The sequence below is a fragment of the Argiope bruennichi genome, chromosome 8 (assembly GCF_947563725.1).
Source record: "Argiope bruennichi chromosome 8, qqArgBrue1.1, whole genome shotgun sequence".
NCBI lineage: Eukaryota > Metazoa > Arthropoda > Arachnida > Araneae > Araneidae > Argiope > Argiope bruennichi.
Genome location: NC_079158.1, coordinates 97,574,521 through 97,590,869, shown reverse-complemented (window position 1 = coordinate 97,590,869; position 16,349 = coordinate 97,574,521). Strand labels below are relative to the sequence as shown.

Here is a 16,349-nt window from a genome sequence, read left to right as displayed (position 1 = left end):
CGGGTGACGTTACATCTGGCCGGAATACGAATTACCATGTAAGGAAAAGGTGAAACGTTACAACATCCAAAATACATAATCAATTTTCTATTAGATATACATTAATTGCATGGCAACGAAAGAACGTTAAAAGAAAAAAATTATCAAAGCTCGATATTTCGTAATTGTTATTCTCTAATTTCATACAATTAACACACCAGTCCGCAATTGAGTTTGTTCTTTTTTTTAACTTTATTGCGAAGCACACAATTCTTGTTTGTGGTACTCTGAAATTGAAAATCTAAACATTCATGGTCTTGTAAAAGCTAACAAATTTTGAATAAAACCCATTTACAAGAAGTATGTCTGTCTAACTCTTTGAGTACAAGTGAACTCGATAACTGCAAAACGCAAAGAGTTAGATAAAATTTGTTGCACCGGTTTAACATCTAAAATCTAGATTCTTGCTAAATTTTAAACCAAAATGAGTTCATCGTCTGACGATCTGTACTTTCGCATGCATGTAAATACAATGACTCATAAACGCTATGACATAAATCAATGTCATTCGATATATGAATTAGTGGCTACAACTGTAGCTTCGTAGTATTTGCAATCATTATTTCTATCATCATTTTCAACTATCTAGCGTACTGACCTTGATGTACAATCCGAATTCAACGTGACAACGGTTCGACACATAGAGCATTTACATATGCAAACAAACGTTTCTTCATTTCTTTTCCTTCCATCATTAATTACAATCATTATTACTATCATCATTTGCAATCATTTTCAACTCCCTATTGTATTACCTTTTGAAGTAACTTTATTCAAATTCAACGTAATGACGGATAAATACATAGAGCATTTATATACAGAAACAAACATTCCTGCATTCTTTTTCCTTCCATCATTATTTCTATCATCATTTGCAATCATTTTCAACTACCTGTTCTACTGTCTTTTGAAGTAACTTAATCCAAATTCAACGTAACGACAGATAAACACATAGAGCATTTACATACAAAACGGATTTCTGCGTTCTTTTTCCTTCCATCATTATTTACAACCATTATTTCTATCATCATTTGCAATCATTTTTAACTACCTATTGTACTGCCACTTGAAGTAACCTAATCCAGCTTAAACACCTAAAGCATTTACGTATACAAACAAACTTTACTGCATTCTTTTACACTGTGTTCAAATGTTTCCTTTCATCATTATTTCTAATCATAATTTGCGATAATTTTCAACTACTTATTGCACTACCCTTTGAAGTAACTTAATCCGAATTCAGCGTGACAACGGATAAACACATAAAGCATTTATGTATGCAAAGAAACTTTTCTGTGTTCTTTTACAGTGTTCAAATGTTTCCTTCTATCATTATTTAAAATCTTATTTCTATCTACATTTGCAGTCATTTTCAACTACCAATTGTACTACACTTTGAAATAACATGTATCCGAATTCAACGTGACAACGAATAAACAAATAGAGCATTTCAGTACGCAAACAAAGGTTTCTGCGTTCTTTTGCACTGTGTTCAACAGTTTCCTTCCATCATTATTTCAAATCCTTATTGCCATCATCATTTTCAATGATTTTCAAATTCCTAGTGTACTGCCCTTTAAAGTAACTTAATCTGAACTCAACGTAACTGGAAAAAAAAAACGCCAAGGTGGAAAAAATATGTGACAAAAAGAGACGTTGGACTGAATGAAGGTATTTGACATTAGGTTCAGATTATTAATTAAAAAAATGCTGAACATTGCAGATGACATTCTTCTATACATCCGATTGTTTAAGTTTATGTAATATTTTTTTCTACTTTTCAATGTAGTGTCAATTCTCTGACCTTTTATTATGATGAGCATGATAAAACGCGTGATTGCACGCTAAGAAATGCGAAAACTGATATGAAGAAATGATAAGCATCCAATTCATTGTTTCCGTTATTTTCGTATATCACAATAGATTCATTTTTTTTTTCTAAAACAAAAGGAAATTTCATTATTCCAGTTGTTTGAAAGCTAGAGACGTTTTTTTTTAAAAAAAAAATGCATTTGAATCCAACAAAATTGTTTTGTTTGTTATTTATAATAATTTTTAATAATTTTATCCTGGCTGAAAAGATTGTTCAAGCAGATTCTCACGATTCCTATAATTTCGCGAATTTAATAAGCAGATTTTCAAAACTTTCATATTTATCAAAAAGTATAATATTTGCTACAGAAAAAGATAGCGCATTTTTAAATGAATTTAAGGAATTTCTTGGTAAATATAATTATCATATATTGGAGAATTTACTTTCTAAAAATGCTTCGGACAAGTGTTTTCGGGACTTCAAACACATTTTTGAAAGTCTCCCTTATGGGGGATGGCCTGTAAAAAGTAAGTATCTTTAACTGTAATGTTATTTATTATATAATCTTTATTAATGATTGCTATATAATTGATTATCTTTTAAAATTTATTTCCGATTTTCTGAAAATTTTTATAAATATTTCCCTCCAGCAGCCTTTGGTGACTTTTCCTTCCCTTTTTCGTCCGGAATATTGACTTTCCTTAAATGTTAAATTGCTAATATACATTTATTTCAAATTTTACATATTATTTGAATTGATTATATTATTAATTTATTAAATTAATTAAATTAATTTAATTATTAATTTAATTAAACTCAGTTTACTACATATTACCATGCTTGCAAATTGAAAGTGTTATTTGTTACAAAATAAGAGCGAAAGTAAAAATTCTACTTCCCTTAATGTCCCAAAAAAGTTATTTTTATCTTAAAATTAACAATAGCTAAAGCTCTCAATTTAATGATTTGATGTTATAAGGAGATAGCTAAAATTCTTCATAATAAAAGCAAACAGATTCTGTAATTATATTTTTAAATAATTTTTAAAATTAGAGTAAAATTTGTACTGAAAAAAAATTGGTATATCTTTTTAAATGTTTTTTTTTTTTGTTGTTGTTGTTGTTTTGTTTTGTTTTTTACTTTTAAAATAATTTAAATATTATTTTTATAAGATAGTGTTTTCAGAATTGCAGTTGAAAAACGCCAAAAACTTGGTTAATTTTTAATTATATAATTTAATTAACTTTTAAATTTTGACTTTTGGATTGACAATGACATTTGTGGAAATTGACAACATTTGTGTTTTCAAGAAATTAATTTTTCAGTTTAAGCCTAATAAAATAGGGGAGCACATTTCATTGGTTACAAAAACGTATAATTTTTATAAGTTAGATAAATCAAAAGTTTATAAATTATTCTTTAACAATTAATCTTATCAAGCCTCCTATGATAGAAAGATAGAGTTTTAACTCCTTTCACAAAACACGATTTTTTTTCTTTTCAAAATTTGGTGCGCATAGAATGCATTCTATTCATTACAATCGTATAAAATGTTATATAACAATTTTTACAAACATTATGCATCTATTAAACTTATTTTTATCCTTTTCTGCTAAATAGTATGAATCTTTAATCTACATATGTATTCAAAGGCATCACAATAAGCTTTTGGTTTTGAGGCAGAAGAGTCCAGTTTAGAAAACAGAATCTGTTAAAGGTACATTATCTATATGAGCTTGGAGTACTTGACATCTGACGCCGAGAATCTACTGTATTTCTCCCCCTTCCCCATTAGTATGGCGTGGGAAGTTGGTGAGAGGAACCAGTTCGATGTAATGTCTATGATTTGACCACTGTTTATAAAAGGTACCGAACCGCAATGATTAAATGATAAGGTCATTGCTTCAAAGAGGTAACTTTCCAGGTTCGAATCCCAATTCCATAGAGAGATATGTCGTATAAATGAGTTAGGTACTCTTTGAACTTTTCTGGACTAAATGGGCTTTAATGGTATGGCGCAGAAATTTAAAGAGGGATGCTGAATAAGAATCTTCGTAGTCAATTGCTTCAAAATTATAAGATTTATCTATTAAAAAATTGTATTTATGTGTTAAAAAGAGTCGTTCCCAGAAATAAACTTAAGCATACATTTATTGTTTCATCGTCTATATTTTATGCGATAAGATACTCAGTAAAGTTCCGTTTGCTTCTTTTTTTTATCATGTCAGAACATGATGTTGTTTTGGTTTGAGGTCTTTGAAGCCTCAAAATGCGTATGCAACAAATTGTTGAACCTGAAAATGCGTAGGCAACAAATTAGCGATTTATCGCTTCTAAGGCATTAATTTTTCGCTTTTAGGGTTATTAGAAAATAATGCAGAAGGTTGTCCCATTTGGCGATTTATCGCCAACTAAAGTTATAACTTGATTTCTAAATTATTCTTTCTCTGAATTCTTACGAATTGTCTTCATTAATTTAAATTATTAACCAATTTAAACCGATTTGAAACAATCACGGGACAATCAGATTACGCATGCGTCGATATTTAGAAAAACGATGGGTTTTTTTTTTTTTTTTTTTTTTTTTTTTTTTCTCCATTTCAAAATTGGTCGAGATCCAAAACTTTGTTTGAGAACTAGAAAAATTGAAAATGTAAGTTTAATAAAATTATCATTATATATATATATATAATGATAATTTTTTAAGCTTTCATATATATATATATATATATATAGAGAGAGAGAGAGAGAGAGAGAGAGAGAGACTGATAGAGAAGTCTAGTGATTGTTTCAAACCGGTTTAAACTGGTTAAAGACTTAAATTAGTAAAGACAAATAATGACTTAAAAAATAATAATGTTCTCACATGATAATTTGAAATTTGCAATCGTAGATTTCATTTTTTTCTCAGCTGCAGGTATTAAATATAACTACATCAGAGTGTAATAGTTTACTGTTTCAGACTAGGTTTTAATATTGATTGGCAGGGTATATCCCGCATTTGCTTATTCACCAGCAGTGCCGTCATTGTCTTACTTTTAACATGACGCATGTAAGTAAAAATGAAACCACAATATCAGGAAATGTAACTATAAAAATCAAATAAAATAAGTAATAATGATTTTGCACTTATTTTTTTACTTCGTGAATTATTAACTGAAAATCGCATTAGTGAATTATAACCTAAAAATCGAATGATGGACAATGAAGACCCGCCTAAAAATGAGAAAGAATGACATTAGAAAGGTTGCTACAAACAATAGTATTAGAAATCAAATTAAAGTAATTATCATGAGTTTTGATTCTGTTATTTGGATCCTTGCCAAATCGGCGAAGAAGTATTCGCTTTTTCCGTGGATCCTTCCATAGACCATAAAGAAGATCCTTGGCCACCTCAGAGAAAAATTTAATTAAAAATCAATAAATAAGTATTTTTGATTGTTCTATTTTTAAGTTGGAGAAAAATGTTTGGATAATGTCCTCAAAAAATTTCAAAAAGATAAATGGAATCGGAATGTTTGTTGCAGGAATTTTCGTTTTAATTCTTGATATTTTTCTGGATAATTACAAATTTAAAAGAAATTATCGTATTTCAATAGGTTATGTCAGACTTGTAAAGCAAATTTCCTTATAATGAAAATTGTATGTTGTCTTCGATGTTGCTCAATTGTTGTTGTGGTTTTTTTCCTTCAATCATTAAAAACGGTATTATGTGCAAATACTGAGACAAATCCATTCAAAACAACGCAGAATATTAAATAAAAATTGTAAAAGGATAACTTCCTTATAAAAATAATAGACGAGTTTCAGAAACAGCTATTTAATTATTTTCACAACACAAAACAAACATGAACACAAAAGTACAAGACACTCACTTAGAATGCAATCTAATAGTGACCTCCAAGAAGAATCATGGGAAATATACCCTGATGTTAATAAGGTAACGTCATCTATTGTATCAAAAGAGAAAGTGGTAGAATTATGTAACCGCTACAAAATTTAATTTATTATAATTTTTTTTTCGAAAAATTTAGTTCATCTATAAAATTTTAAATAATTAAATTTTAAAATTCGAGCTTCGAGATGTATTGAATTTCCATTACGATTGCATAAGTATCAAATTTCATAAATACGATAGATTTGTCTGGGAACAATACACACATACACATTTCTTTTTTATTTCACGTAAAGAGTATTCCATTTAATTAGTGTTGGACTCTTTCGGAAAGCCTGAGAGTGGGATTCTGAAAGGAAATATTCGTTGGCTAGGAGAATTTGATGAATGCCTCCAAATCTACGCCCCTCCAAAAAAAGGTGAAGGTGTTGGTGACTTCCATGGAAAGTATTGTACTCTTAAGACGACTTTAAAAATGATGAAAAGCGTAAGTACAATTCGATCCTTATCATCATTATTATTGTAAAAAACATGAAATAATTGTTTTCTCTTAACATTAAAAATTATAATGGTGTTTCCTTATAGGATTTAACTTTATCTATGGCTGTTTGTCTGCCAGATACCTGCGATTCGTCTGAAATTATCCCTGACGTGGCCAGTTATCTAAATTTAACTGGTAAGTTTTTAAGCAAAAAAAGGTAGAGATAATTATTCATACGCAAAAAACAATAAATCTATAAATAAAGTACTATATTGTATATATACTATTTACCAATAAGTATTTGGACACCCATTCAAATGAGGATACATCTGCGGTCCTGATTTATGTCGCGCCTTCTGTAAAATATCGTGTAAGAAACAGCATTAGCATTAGTTGCATGCAAGATGCCCCGAAATTCAGAGCTGTCTGACTTCGAGAAAGGCGTAATTGTCAGATATCATAGAAATGGCCAATCCTTAAGGGACATATCTATGAGTTAAACATTCCAAAATCGACGGTGGCGTTTGTGATTAAGAAATGAAAGGTAAATGGTAATTGTCGACCACTCACAATTGTCGAGTGGTAATTTGTGAGTGGAATGTGCTTCGACCCGGCAGACCCATGAAACTAAGAGATAGAGACTTTCAAAGAAACTCGGGAAAAACCGCATCAAATCGATGGCTCACAAACCCCAGGAGTCCCAACGAACATTCGGGACTTTTGTTTCGATAAATACCATCCTCAAGGACGTTCATTTGTTTGGTTACCATGGTCGTGCTGTCAGCCATACGCCTTTGATTACAAAATCCAACTGCGGTGTTCGGTTGAGGTGGTGCAAGGCATGTCGAAATTGGTTTGTAAATGAGTGCGAACAGAATTGGTTTTCTTCTCCAAGAGGAATGAAAGAAAACACTGCTGTCGATCCTCCAAACACTTGTGGAAAGCATGCCCCGGAGGGTTAGGATTGTAATTGCCTCAGGTATTGAATATAAACAATTTGTTTCTTATAACAGGTATCCAAATACTTACCGGTATGTATGAGAGATAAGTTCTACCAAAGAGGAATACCATAATTTAATTGACATTTTATCGCCATTTTTTTAAACAAAAGTGGTTTTTCTTGAATTTAGAATAATGATTTAACTAATGTGATTAATCATTCCAAATTTATTGTTTCGAATTTTGATTGTTTGTAGCAAACTAAAAATGTATGCTGAATCTGTCCGGATTAGAAAAATTGCCCTGTATTTGTCCAAATTTTTCTTTAATTTAGAATATCTGTCTTTTCTAATATACAGGGTGTTTTTTTAAACTGACGTTTCTCAAAGACCTCTGTATCTTGCACTATCAGCCGCAAAACCACCAAATTTTAACAACATGGGAAAAAGGAATCCGCAAAAAAAAAAAAAAAAAAAATTGTTCTAAAAGTTGCCGATATGGGGAAATGTGGCACTTTACACATTAAGACAACTAAAATTTTACATAAAACAAGGGAGAAAATTGTAAATTACAAAATCCCGATTACCTAGTCGACACCAACGCCAATATTTTGAGTTATAAAAAAGAAACAGGGCATTGAAAATCTGTTTCAAGTATCAGTTGATTTGTAAAATGCGTCTCACTTCAGCACAGCGTGCATTACTTGTGAAGTTATTTTATCTTAATCAATCCAATGCAGTGGCTGCTCTTCACGAATTTAGAAGTAGAAACAATTTACGTAAAGGACCTCTATCAATTAATGCAGTGAAAGTAAGGATTAAAAAATTTGAAAAAACAGGTTCTCTCGCAACTCGGCCTGGTAGAGGACGGAAACCGGTATCGGAAAATACGATCACAGATGTTGAGACTGCAATCGTTGAAAGAAATCAGACGAGCACTGCTGGTAATAGCAGCACACGTGGAATCGTCCGACAATTGGATGTTAGGACTTCACAAGTATGACAGTTTTAAGAAAAATTCTTCAATTTTATCCATATAAAATTAGCCCTTTACATGAATTAAAACCTACAGATTATGATCCTCGATTAACCTTTGTTTTGATATTTCTTGCCAAGATGGAGGTCGACGAAACTTGGCCTTGGACAATTCTCTGGAGTGATGTGACCCATTTTTATTTGAAGGGGATTGTTAACACTCAGAATTCTAGAATTTGGACATCTGAACAATCCCATGCATTTCAAGAAATGTCACTCCCTTCTCAAAAAGTAACTGTTTGGTGTGGTTTTATGGAAGATTTTATGATCGAACCATACTTTTTTGAGACTATTGCCCAAACAGGACCGTAGACCTGTTCCGTAAACACTCAAAGGTATCATGATTTGCTGAGTAATTTTGTTATCCCACAACTTCAGCAAAGGCAACATTTAGATAAAATTGTCTTTATGCAAAATGGAGCCTCACCACATATTGGTACATCCGTACAGCAACTGTTGCGCCATCACTTTACAGAAGAAAGAGTCATTAGTTGCTGTTTTCGTGTTGCATGGCTACTTCACCAACCCATGCCACATGGCCACAACCCCATGCGACTTTTTTCTGTGGGGTTATTTAAAATCGAAGGTTTATCTTGGTGGAGTTTCGAACAAATCAGTTTTAAAGGAAAACATAACATGGACTGTTATGAATTTGTCTGCTGTAAAGTTGCATTCAACAGTATAGAGTACGGTGTACAGAATGCAATGCTTATTAGTTCAAGAAAATGGCGTTCATATTGTAAATATCCGATGTCTTCCCCGGGAAAACGATTGTACTGAATAAAAGCAACAAAAGAAAGAATAAAAAGGAAGTCGAATAGGATATCCTTTATTTATTTTTTATTTGTAACCATTTACAGAAGTTATTTTTTCGAATAAAGCACGTGTGTGGAAAAATTAATTTTTTGTTATTTATCTGTTTACTGTAGCTTTTTAAATTTTTTATCGCGCAGTTAAACTTAAAATTTAGATCAAAACCGCCACATTCTCCCTATCGGCAACTTTTCAAATTAATTTTTTTTGGTGGATTCCTTTTTCCCATGTCGTCAATAGTCCCCGTACAAAATTTGGTGGCTTTGCGGGCTGATAGTTCGAGCTACAGAGGTCTCTCAGTATCGTCTGTTAAAAAAAAAAAAAATCTCTATATCTTACATGTTAACAATAAAATTTGACTTAAAAATAGTGGTATTTTAAGCTAATTAAACATTAAAGCATAAATAAATTCTTTTTCTCGACTTTTACTATTTGTTTAAAGAAACAAAATGTTTCGAATTTGTCAGGATGATAAAAATATTTCTTAACACGTCAAAGTTCTGTTTCCACGCATAAATTCCATCACAATACTATCCGCTTTGAAACTTCAGACTGCTATTTTTGAATAATTTTGCTTCTACAAGAGATGATAAAATTGTGTAAGAGGATCGCATTTCAGAAATTCTTTGTTATGTCTTGATCCTTGTCCCGTGGAATGCGTTTTCTTATAGATCTTTTTCCGCTTTTCATTTTGAACCGTGCTATTTTATTTTACTTTGATGGTTGTATATTTATTGTCTTCAATTCCAGGTTCAATATGGCGTATTGTTATGCATGTAATTTCGCTGATAGCCGGGTGTACGGTTTTGCAAAGTAAATGCAAAAATTTCCACTCCATCTCTCTTTTCAGCCCTCGATGATAAACTCTTGGCTTCGGAACTTGAGGATTTCCGGTTTAAGACCCGATTCCACAGAAGAACTGTCGTGTAAGCGGGGCTGATGCACGTTAAATCAGCCGGGGCCAAACGTTTTCACGCTGGTGTAGGTGCCAGATCAGGTATAGTCCACGTTATCTGGCCGATGTTCAAAATTGCGAGTTCGTCCCAAAATAGTCCTAGTGTTGCTTTAAGACGGAACGTTAATATAACTAAACAAAAAAAGCTATCTCTCTACTCATCCTTATTTTGGTGAAATCAACGAGTCCTAAAGCTAGAGCAAAAGCGAGGAGTGATTCCGTTTCTGGCATTAAACGATGGATCTAATCTGTGAATTTTAGTAATTCCCTTTTTGCTTTCTTGTTTCTAAAATTGCCAAAAATATTTTTAAATTATCCTGTCGATTACATTTGTTTGAAAATTGCACTTTATTTTCAGATATACCTCCTGACATTAGCGATAAAATCAGTTCAGTTTTAAACAGTACGACTCTGACATGTCATCAGTCTCCAAAGCACTTATCTGCTGGTGCCATATTTGTAATGTAACTAAATCATTTAATTAATACTTTAATTTTTCTTATAAATATATAATTTATGAATAAAATTATGTGCAGTTTGGTTTTTCAGGGGTTTTTTTATCATATTCTTTTTGAACACAAAAATCATTTTTTTTTATTTTAACGATAAATATTAGAAGACATCAGAAGCTAAATGTTAAAACATTGTATTTTAATAATTTTGGAGGAGTTATAAGCAATTAAAATTATTAACTGGAGGGACATGCCTACTTTTTAAAGCAAAATGTTTTGATTGCTCATAATCTTGAATTTTTAAAAGGTGTATATAATCCTTTTTATGTTATATTTTGTCATTTTTGTAGCTTGCATTTAAATGAATAAGATTCAAAAAATTTTGTTATATTTAAAATTATAAACTCATTGAATTTTATTGCATAAAAGCGTATGATATGCTAAAAGTGATATGGATGAATTTTGATAAAGATAGCAGTCAGTCACAATAAATCCTGTCGATATTACTTCATTCAGAGATAACAGAATATTCGGCTAAATATACACAAAAAAAGAAGCCTAGTTAACCCTAGGCAGTAACATCATCGAAATACTTCACTGTCAATATTAAAATTATTCTTCCCGGCTATCACTTTCTAAAAATGTCATAAACTCAGCAACTATGGAAACAAACTGGTTCAGATATTATACTTTAAAAAATTTTTACAAACTCAGTGTTGTTCTAAAGCTTTCTCTGTGTTTCCAGATTTTTGATATCCATATTCATCCTCCTGGCTGTGACAGGAAGCTCAATAACTCTCTATGAAAGATCATTTGAAGCAAATCCCATGAGTGATGCTTCGTCTGAAACAAATTTTGCTGCAAATCCTTCTGACACCAGTGATGCGGAATCACTGTCTCACCAAAATATTAATTCTGTAACCAATAAAGGAAGCAATCATCATTCCTTACCAGGTACTCTCGAAATATTTATAAATACTTTCGTTTCTTTTTACCACAGTATATCCACGAACTCCGAACCTTTAGGATTCCCTGCCAGTTGATTAACTTCTAAGCATAAATATCTATTTTTAAAAAAACTTGTTAAAGATTACATTTTATACACTATAGGTGGTTATCAAAATAATGGAAACACTTGTGAATGAAAGTGACATTTTTAATTTATAAATAGCAATGTATATGTTCTGGTAATATGTATTAACTTTACTGAAGTTCTGTAATTTTTGGATTCTTTTCAAAAGCTTAAAATGTCAAACTTCTCAGTTTTCAAAGAGGTCAGATTGTATTAGCCCGTCCAGCTGGAGCAAATGTGACCGAAATATCCCAACTTTTAGGCGTTTCTAGAGGTACGGTGTCTAAAGTCACAATAGCATACACACAGAGCGACAAAACAAGCTCGGAAAAGCAAAATAGTGGGCGGAAAGAGAAGCTCAGTGAAAGAGACCGACGGGTATTGAAGTGGATTGTAATGTGCAAAAAGCGAACAAGCAGCAAAAGTGACCCCAGAGTTCAATATCTACGTGGATTCTGCAATGTTAGTTATTAAAATCAGAAGACACCTTCATAAACAGAACATTTAAGGCAGAGCAGCAATTCCCAAGCCATTTGTCACAGATGTTAAAGGAAACGTCGTCTACAGTGGTGTCACACTCACAAAATCTAGTCAATTGATAAGTAGAAGAAAGTAATATGGTCTGCCGAATCGTGTTTCACACTTTTCCCTACAACAGAGCAGGTGCACATTTGGAGGACACCTGCACAAGCGTATGATCGTGACTGTCTGGTTCCAACTATAGTATGGAGATAAATCTGTCATGATATGGGCAGCAATGTCGTGGTTTTCTGCTGGACCAATCGTAACCCTCAAAGAGAGGATCACTGGGGAGAAGTATAGAGAAATTTTAGTCCATCCTATATCCCACCAAGTCCATCCTATGATGCACACTTTGTTTCCTGCAAGAGATGGAATTTTCCAGAATGATAATGCACCTATCCATGCAGCGAGACTTGTCCAATCATGGTTTGATGAACACTAGGATGAAGTTAAACATCTGCCTTAGCCCGCACAGTCACCCGACCTCAATATAATTGAACCATTATGGTCTATTTTAGAGCTTTCAATACGGAATCGATATCCTCCACCTGCATATTTCCCAGAACTTTCACAATATCTCCATGGTAGAACAATACAATATTCCTGTAAGTACTATTCAACACTTGTATGAATCGATTTCAAGGCGAATCCAAGCTGTGTTACATGCCAAAGATGGTCCTACACCATACCAATAAAGAATTCTTTATAAATCTAAGGTGTTCCCTTATTTTGATAACCACCTGTATATGCCAATACAATTATTTTAAAATATGCAACACAACAGGGAAAAAGGAGTAAGTTTAGAAAGGAAAATAAATTCGTGGAACTTGATATAAATTTTAATAGGCTTGAAGAAGTTCTTGATTGATGAATTAATACAATAAATTATTCTGTTCTTGGTTCTGGAGAAAGTAAATCTTCGCTATTTTGGAGGAACTGCGCTAGGATTCTTGTTTTGATCTAGGACATTTTATTTTTCACCACGTTGTTCCACAAGTCTGATTCGAGATCATAGATACTTTAATAGTAGCCTAAAATTAATTTCTAAATCGATGGTAATAAACATACACTTCGAATAAGAAAAGTGCTTTCGATAGCATAAAGAATTTTATTTAGTTTGTTTGAATCAAATAATAGATTTCTGAAATTTATTTTTACCTGATCCCCAGTCCTTTCATATCCTCTATTAAAATAATTTTGACGCTCTTAAAATTTAAACAAAAAAGTACCACTCCACAACTACCTAAACTGACTAAATCATGATGCTTTAAATCTTAGTACTTTTAGCCAGCTAATGATTGAATGAAGGATTTTCCATGAAGCAGTCCTTAAAATTGCCACAAACCCTGAAATACAGATTTTCTTAACTTGATCGGTTTCAGTCTCAAAAAAAGGATTTCTTTTTCTGTTGTTTGTTTGTTTGTTTCTTATGGCACTTGTCACTGACAAGCCCGCTGTTACGAAGACAGCGATTTAAGCCTGAGGGGGACGTCTCTTATTTTTTACAGCAGCGCCAACTAGGGCCAAGAGTACGACTTTGCCACTCACGCATCATTCATTCGCTTGCACAACCCCTTTTTACAGGAGGGCACATTCACACATCTCACAGATAGAACAACAGAAGAACAACCATGCCCAAACCGGGACTCGAACCCGGGACGCCCAGATCATGGGGAAGACGCGCTACCCCTATGCCAGGACGCCGGCTCTTTTTCTGTTTAAAATTGTAGTATGTTTAGGATATTTTTCTATTATTGGCTAATAGTACCGAAGGATAGATAGCATAAAAATTAAAAAGTTAAAATAAATTTAGATGATATAATTTTTTCAGTAATTGTCCGTAATTGAATCAAACAATATAAAAAAATACCTTACGTCATTTTGATTATTTTTTAAATTTGAAGCATGTGACTATTTGTATCTCTTAGGAAATGAATTGTTTTGAATCACGATGAAAATGCTCACTCTGTATGTATAATTATAATTCTGTATATCATATATATATATATATATACTGTTGTTAACATATGCATATTTCATATATATATGTTAAAACGAGCGTATTGTTTTACTTCTTTTTAAGTGCAAATATAATTTTCATAAGATATCTTATTTGTCTACTGTTTTTCTTTAACAAGTACATTCAAAAAATACATATCCCTGTCAAGAAACAGCAGGCTGAATATATCTTGGTGATTTACTGCAAATCTAGAGAGCTCCAGTTCAAACCGTGGTGCCATATAGCTTTGTTTTTCCCAATTTTTACTTCGTTTTGCTTTAAACAACAGTACCACTTTGAAATCAGGGCAATGTAACTAAGCATGGTAGCTTATCTTAGTGGTAGAGCATTCGGTTCCAGGTTCAAGCTTGTATGCAATATAGAGTCGCTATTTTTCTTTTTCTATAACAATAACGTTCGAAAAATGCATATCAGGATCAAGAAGCAGTTCGCCTGAGTTTCCTCAATGATAAATAACCTAGGCGAACAGTTCCATTTCAGTACGAAAGGTACCCCATTCAAGACCAGGGGGACTCTCAGCGTCGCTATTGTTTCATTTTCTAATCAGTTTAGGCGGTATTTGAAATTCAGCCACAGCTTCATACAAGTGATTTCTTATTAATACTATCAAACGCTTCGTTGAAATCTATAAAACGACAATGTGTACTAATACGAAATTCTCTGGTCTTTTCCAGAATTTGCCTAAGTACAAAAATCTGATCTTTAGTAGATTTTTCCTTGCGAAAACCACATTAATAACTTCCAATTTGAGAATCTATATATTGTGTAAGTCTTTTGTATAAGATGCTAGACACAATTTTATAAGTGATATATAATAAAACTGATGTCTCTATAATTAGAACAATCCATTGTATCACCTTTTTTATTTAGTGGGCATTATTGCATATTCCATTGATCTTTCAAAAAATATGGAGAAAAATTCAACATAATCATTAATTCTGTTGCTTTTTTTTAAAAAAAATTATAAACTTGTTACTTATTTTAGTTGCAATATTTCTTAATTATTTACTGTTTTATTTCTATTTTCAGCATGGCTGGAGAGAAGCAAAGATTTCTTTACTTGTTTTTGCCTGATAACCAATGGCGAAAGGATATTTAATACTGATAGCGCAGAAGGACAATTGCCTTGTCTTCATGGAATCCGATTCCTAAGCATGAGTTGGGTTATTCTTTGTCATGCATATGCAATTATCTTTACAGCCATACGTAAGCATATTTCTTGATCTGACATTGTATTAAAAATACTCTGTGCAATCAATTTTTTTTATTGAAATTCTTATCAAAGCAATATTAATTCAGTCATTTTTCTGGTAAAATGATATATTCTAAAATAACCTATCTGAAAATAAGTGAAAGAAATGTTGGTAAAACTTTTTAAAATTTTTCGAGCAATAAATTTTATTTGTCTGTAAAAACTCATCTGAAAATCAAGTGCATTTAATGTCACACTAAGTGTAAAAGTTCTTGTTCGTCAGACTTAAAGTTTTCACCAATATTACTTTTTCTAGGTTTTTTTATTTTTATTTTTATCATTTTGTTAATTTTAATGCTCAAATGTTGCGCGAATAATTTATATTTAATAGATATGCATGAAAAATTTATTCGATTTATTTTAATTTTGAATACTGAACCTAATAGAATTGCTGCATCATATTGCCTGTTTTCAATATTTTCTCAATTATAAAATGTGTTTAAGCAAATGGAATGTGCTTATTGCTCTTTAATGTCAATAAATTAAAGGCTTTACAACATAATAATGTTATTAAATGTAAAATAACGATATATAAAGAGAAACTATCAATCCAAAGGGAATCGTTATGAAATTCAATTAAGAATTAAATATTTCCTGAACCAAACTAATAAAAGATATTGTATTTAGAAAGCGCTAATGCTGCTACAACTAAAACACAAATGAACTTAGCCAAATTAGAAATAAATATTAAGTTTAATGCAAAAAGAACCAAAAAGAAACATATGATGAATCCGACCTGAAGATTTTCTCAAGAGTCACCCTGACGGTGGGATTCAAACCAGGGATTTTTCCTGTGAAGAGTCTGACTTCCATCGAAAAATATTGACCCCTTGTAACCCGAAATTCCCAGAAAATTGTGGTTTTGACAATGAAATTAGTGTCACAAAATTAAATACTATAAATTACACAATAACAAGCAGAATTATTTCCAAATTTTTAAATTTAAGTAATACTGCAGCAAAATTGGTTTGGGTTTTGTTCAATTTTGCTCTGTTTAGACCTCAATTTCCTGGAATTTTCGGGTCAAAAGGTTAAATATTTTTGAACGAAAGTCAGACATCT

At 31.8% G+C, this 16,349-nt stretch overlaps 1 protein-coding gene across 1 annotated transcript in view; it reads left to right on the top strand.

Moving 5' to 3' along the window:
- The first annotated feature begins 2,021 nt into the window (after nt 1-2,021).
- LOC129981476 (nose resistant to fluoxetine protein 6-like) overlaps nt 2,022-16,349 on the top strand; it is a 34,177-nt gene continuing 19,849 nt past the window's right edge. The window contains exons 1-6 of the mRNA XM_056092324.1: nt 2,022-2,379; nt 6,062-6,234; nt 6,333-6,423; nt 10,328-10,433; nt 11,167-11,375; nt 15,065-15,241. Of these exons, the coding sequence (XP_055948299.1) occupies nt 2,046-2,379; nt 6,062-6,234; nt 6,333-6,423; nt 10,328-10,433; nt 11,167-11,375; nt 15,065-15,241 (1,090 nt within the window). The 5' untranslated portion in view covers nt 2,022-2,045. The remainder of the gene's footprint in view (nt 2,380-6,061; nt 6,235-6,332; nt 6,424-10,327; nt 10,434-11,166; nt 11,376-15,064; nt 15,242-16,349) is intronic.